The sequence below is a fragment of the Aegilops tauschii genome, chromosome 6, assembly GCF_002575655.3.
Source record: "Aegilops tauschii subsp. strangulata cultivar AL8/78 chromosome 6, Aet v6.0, whole genome shotgun sequence".
Classification (NCBI taxonomy): domain Eukaryota; kingdom Viridiplantae; phylum Streptophyta; class Magnoliopsida; order Poales; family Poaceae; genus Aegilops; species Aegilops tauschii.
The window spans coordinates 61,081,110-61,087,116 of NC_053040.3; the positions used below are offsets into that span (position 1 = coordinate 61,081,110).

Consider the following 6,007-nt stretch of genomic DNA (forward strand, 5'->3'; position numbering starts at 1 on the left):
CCTAGTTGCGATGGCTCCACGACTAAGTCCTAGCTCAAGGACATCTGCCGTGACAATTCCACGACAGGACTTGTTGAAGATGCTCACATACAAATCTCCATAAATTACATCAACATCTCCATATAACCATCTAAAAGTATATATACATCTCGTATAACAATTTTTGAGGGAGGTTTCTAAGGGACCCGTTGAACATGCTCTAACGCCAACTCCAACATGGCGACCCATTTCGTCCGACTGCGTCTGTTTGGGTAGAAGCGGACAAAAAAAACACGGCCCAGCATGCCGACGCAAAACTGGTGGGTGTCCGTTTTTCTGTACGCCGTGACCCATTTCTGGACCAAAATTGGGTCGGGTTTACTCGACGCGAACATGCGCCACACTCGCCCTTGTCCTCCCGCTGGTCCGCCCGTCGGTGGTACAACAGCCTTTCTTTCCCTCCTCATCCACACTCGTTGATGTGGGCCAAATCATGACCAATACATCAAAGAGTGAGGTTCATGCTAGCACAAATGTTAAACCATTAGAGCAGCCAAAGAAAGACATGGGCAAAATCATTATCTTAGTTGGGAAGCTTTCAGTGCCTATTTTAGGAGAAATAACCCATTTGATTTCTAGCTACGACTTCACACCTAAACCTAATTAATCCTAGAAGGGTCTAGCATGTTTTAATGGCAGGATAAGATGGTGTTTGAAGTCATCTTTCATTCAAAAAAAAGATGCATCATTTGAGGTCTTGAATCAAAAATTGTGCAAGTTCTCATGCAAGTTGTCCTGAAATTAATTACAGTGCGAGGCTTGCTCATGCTACAGCTTGGAGCTCACTAATTTACCCTTCATTTTAAGTTGTTTTCACACCCAACTAGTAGGTGCTTCTAGTATAAGTACTTCCCAGCTGTTCCATGTGAAGGACTGAAGCTCACTAATTTACCTTTCATTTTGAGTTGTTTTCACACCTAACTAGTATGTGCTTCTAGTATAAGTAGTCTCTAGCTGTTCCATGTGAAGGAGGATCAGATTTCTGAGTTTATGTTTGTAGATAATAGGTGAGAAGCACTAGTACCGTTGAGTGTTAGCCTAAGGCACTGCATATACAGCATCTGAACGGAGTGAATAAACTGTATGCATCTATTCCTCTCTGGCAAAACAAAGACGAACAATAACCGTTGAACAGTGACCATTAGGCAGCAGGTTATAACCGTTGAAAAGTCAAGGGGGATAAACATCCGTTTGATATGATCAGAACTAAAAGCATCCAACTGCTAATGGCCAACAAAAGTCGCCAAAAAAACAACGTCACTTGCGAAGAACAGGGCTAAACACACGGAATTAGTGCTGCACCGCTACTGATCTATGAACAACAGATGAACATGAACTAACCCAAACCAATCCCAACTGTCCTCAGGCTAGCTAGTTTTTTTTTCTTTCTCTTCTTGTTTCTGTATGAATCGATCCACTGCCGCGCCCTTCTTTTCCCTGGTTAGCTCCCCATGATCCGCCTGATGGCAGCTCGCTGCAACGAGGATAACCTCGCCGGGAAGGCCACGTCGAACCTGATCCTCAAGCTCCCTTTCTTCCCTGGTTCCTTCCGGATCGGCCACCCTTCGTTCTCGATCACAATCTCCTGCCCAGGGCGCACCACTTCCTCCACCCTGACAGGAAGGCTCCTCCCATCGAGGGTCCTGAGGTTAATGGTCGTCCCGGCAAGAGCGTCCACCAGGGGGATCTCTTGGCTTACCAGGAGGTTGTTCCCTTCCAGAGTGTAGGTGTCATGGGGCTTCATGTCGATGACGAAGGTCAGGTCCTGCGGTAAATAGCCAGGTAGCGTGTCGCCTTTGTTGGGAAATGTCATCTTTGTTCCCTTTTTCCAGCCTGGCAACACCTCAACCTGCAAGATCTCTGTCTCAAGTTCTACCTTTCTGCAGAAGATGACATGAAGAGGGACATGAAGAGGGACAATCAGATACGCAAGATACTGAACGGAACATCTCAAGCCAACAAAACTAAGAGGAAGAATTTCACTCAATTGGACTAAAAGGGTAGATAAATAAAAGGTAACAGACTGGTTATCAGCCACCTGTGCTCATATTCAAAAATGATTTTAACATCAGTTATGCAAAGCACGTGTGCCTTTATCAACCACCTGGCTTATCAATGTAAACAACATTCAGAATTCAGGCAAACAGTAGCCATGCCCTTGCTACCAAAATCCTTTATTTAACTTCCAACAATTCCACTTTGGATTTATCGGGGGATTTAACTGGATATAAAAGGATTGTAAATTGTAAGGGTTGATAAATTCAGAAAAAAATGCAACAAGAAAGAGTAAAATATGAAAAGGTGCTCTATATTCATAACTCCCGGTAAAACATGCTAAAATAGGCAAAAGAAGATGTTGAGCAACGATATTACAATCAGATAACACACATGAATTCAGGTTAAGCTTTTGATGATCCACAGTATAAAAATAACTTGCAAAAAATGGACTTGGCAATACGCAATGATAACGCAGTAGAGAATACAGACCAACATTTTGAAACTTTAATTGCAAACATCATGTCAGTAGAGGCTCATATTCAAGCTTAATGTTCCCACGTTAAACAGAAGCCCGACCAAACATGCATGTATATATGAGAAAAGTAGACACATACCCATCTGATTTTGCGACATTCCTAGTGATCTTCATCTTCCTTTTTGTTCCATTATACAGCTCTTCAAGAGTGCAAAGTAATGTCTTCTTCACAGGCGGTGGCTTTTCCAGATGGCTTGTACTGGTACCAGGCTCCTTCTGTGAACTGGAAGAAGCTTCACTTCGACCATTCACTGCAGAGGTCCGGTGTGCTGGTTGAAAGCGCCTTCGGTCTTGACCAAAGGTGTATGGCTTGTTGCTCGCCATGAACTCATTAAAGATATCATCTGGATCACTAGGATTGTAACGGAAATTACTTGGACCACTTGAGCCAGAAGCTGTGGCGGTCCGGCTTTGCGAACCAGGTGGAGGCATACCCTTTAAACCTTCTTCACCGTATTGGTCATAAATTGCACGCTTTTCTGGATCACTTAGTACCTGGCAAAATTCAGACAAAATTGCTGAGAGAAGAGCAAATAAGTAAAACAACTCCTGAACTACATATTTAAGTCACGAGGAAACAAATCACATAACTGATGCTTTTCTGGAAGAATGTGCATTGTATAACTGATGCTTTCCTAGAAGAAAGTACAGTACATCACATACTGCAAGCCCTGCAACCATGTATGTTGTGGAGTGCCAGACTAAAACTAAGCAAGTGCAGTGCAGTACAACTCTGAAAGTCTTGTGAGGCAATGAAGTCATATGCAAGTGATGGTTACCAGAGAAGGAAGGCAGCCCCAGTTTAGTAGCTTTTGTTTGCAATTGCATTTAAACAATGAAAACTGAAGTGCTGGCGCAACGTTCAGGACATGTGTAGTGTCTGGCGGTTCCGAGGCCTCGGCACCAGTGGCGGTGGGAGACTGGCAGAGCGGCCCAACTTTGCCCCCTTCTCAGAGTTGGGAGTCTCGCTTCTTGTGGCTGGACTGCGTCATGTGTGTTTGTGTGGATGGCATCTAGGCCGGGGTTTGTTTGGTGGTGTCCGTTGTAAATTTGTCTAGCAATTGTTGGTCGTAGTCTTCTCTTGAGTGCGTGGATGTTTCGGCCTAGTCTTATGTTTGTACAGTTGTAACTTACTCTTTCTATCAATGCACCAATACGGAAGCTTTGTGTTTTCTCAAGAAAAAAAATAGTGTATTACTATATGGGCAGTTGGGCATCACCATACTAAATGTGGAAGTTGCAGGTAGCCTAAGCAAAAATATTTTTCAACATACTGCAAATGTATTTTCAGAGATTTAACCAGTTAACGGTTAAATTTAAGTAAAACTACTAGTTAACAGTCATGACTTTTGACTTCTGAGATGGAGAAGAGTATAGCTACTTATGGAACAGGATACAAAATTGCAGATCTCAATATAACCTGACCAGGGGTTCACATTGTCAAATTGACTTTTTTTCATCCAATTTTAAACTGCTAGAAAGGATAAATGAAACAACAATCTCATTTTGCACAACGAAATGCTACACAGAAGCAGTACATGCCCAACAAGTACTAAACTGCAAAGAAGAAAAACATGAACCATATGTTGCTGCTTGTAAATTCAAGTAGATTGAACATTCTAATTTCCAAATGGGGCACCTAGCACAACTTGGAGATCCAGGTAAAACTACAAATTTAAGCTAAAAAGCTTATTTAGCATGACTAGCTCGAAATGGAGATGCTGGTGGTATGTTATACCACAGCTAAATGGTCAATCTTCATAACCATGATATACAACTGAACACACTAACCGAGCAACCTTTTTTATATGCGTAAAACAAGAAAAGATAAATCGTAGCATTAACACTAGAAGCTCCCCACAGGAATAGCTATCATTCTATTTCGAACCGGCACCGAATCAAACACACGTACCCCGCAACCGACATTGCATGGAAAATAAATGCGCATAATTCACTTGCCTCGTAGGCCTCAGTTATCTGCTTGAACCTGGCCTCAGCCTCGGCGCCACCAGTCGGGTTCTTGTCGGGGTGCCACGTCCTAGCGAGCCGCCGGTACGACTTCTTGAGGTCCTCCAATGAGGCATTCCGGTTCACCTTGAGGATGTTGTAGTAGTCCATCGCCTCTTTGCCTTTCACAAACACAAGCAAACCACAGATGAGCAACCAAAACCCTAACCCTAGATCACCATGCTTCCAGACCCCCAAATCCGCAAGAACCCCACCAAATTCAGACAAACTTTGGGTGGTCCAGATCCTACCTTTCGTCCACCGCAACCTGTTCAACACCGGATTCTCGGCAGCAGCGCCAAGAAATCGACGAAATCTGCACAAGAAACGCGGTGGAAATGCCCAGCCTCGCGCGACCTTCAATCCTCAGATATAACCCGGTAAGAATTTGCCGGAGGACAGCCGCAAGATTGTGCCTTCCGTCTATCTACAACCAAACAGCGCCGAATCAACACGCCAGAAATGCGACGGATACTGAGATACAGATGAGCCAGAGGGGGGGAGAGGAAGATAAGGAACAAAACCGCCACCTGCGGCTTCGAAACGCCGCCGGAAAACTCACCGGAGAATGGGCTCCGCCGGCTCGGAAACCTCCGCCTTCCCCTCTCGCCGCGAATCTGCGGCAAGGGGGCGGAGCCGCCCTGATCTCGCGAAATAATTTTTGCAACTGACCTTTTTTTTTCTCCCTCTTGCTATTTTTTCCTTTTATCTTTTGTCTATAGGGAGGATATGGATTTATTTATATTAGTTTTCGGGGCTTTTAAGGAAGGGGAGGAGTGGGATACTCCGTATGGCTTTTGGCCATGGTCTGATTTTGAAATTGATGCGGCGGCTATTCATGACTGATTAAAAAATTACACATCTGTGTAAACATGCCATCATATGATTTTTCCTTTTTTTTTTTTGCGCCAACTTCCCTTCCCAACCTTGACATCTCTCGCCGATGGATCGATTTCTTTCCTTGTTCTTTTTTCGCGAATACGCAAGATTGTGTATTATTTCATTGACAAGTAGAGGGTGAAACAACTACAAGGTGCGACTCGCAGCCCTGCATGTACAAGCATGGCGTGATTGCAAACACAGAAGCACAACAAGAAAAATGGATACTCATTACTAAGACTAAGGGGCAGTTTGGATGAGAACCGATGCTCGTCTTACCAAAATATGACGTTGACCACCATCATGGGTGTCTGTTTGGTTGGCAGCCAAAATTTCTAGCCTATGTCAATACTTTGGTCGCTAGTTTGTTTTCTACGCCAACAATAGGGCAGGTTGGTGGCGGCGAATTTCATTGCCAACTTTTTGGCTCGCCCGCGATTTGGCGTGGCTGGCCTGGACGCCATCCAAACGGCCCCTAAAGGCCTTCATATCGGGCAAAATCAGGTTGAGCCCCTTGGTTTCCACCCCCTATCTCAAAAGCCTAGCCTC

General features: G+C 44.3%; 1 protein-coding gene across 2 annotated transcripts; it reads right to left on the minus strand.

The window, feature by feature from the left end:
- Positions 1-1,160: 1,160 nt before the first annotated feature.
- Positions 1,161-5,327, minus strand: LOC109736697 (uncharacterized). 2 transcript variants are annotated; one of them, XM_020295900.3, is made up of 5 exons: positions 5,142-5,327; positions 4,831-5,006; positions 4,532-4,701; positions 2,652-3,067; positions 1,161-1,919 (listed from the first exon to the last, which is right to left on the minus strand). In XM_020295900.3, the coding sequence occupies exons 3-5, from the start codon at positions 4,688-4,690 to the stop codon at positions 1,481-1,483; spliced, it is 1,014 nt and encodes a 337-aa protein (XP_020151489.1). In that variant the 5' UTR covers positions 4,691-4,701; positions 4,831-5,006; positions 5,142-5,327; the 3' UTR covers positions 1,161-1,480. The 2 variants fall into 2 exon arrangements, with proteins under 2 accessions (XP_020151489.1, XP_020151490.1); XM_020295901.4 differs by having other exon boundaries at positions 5,110-5,290.
- Between the last annotated feature and the right edge of the window lie 680 nt (positions 5,328-6,007).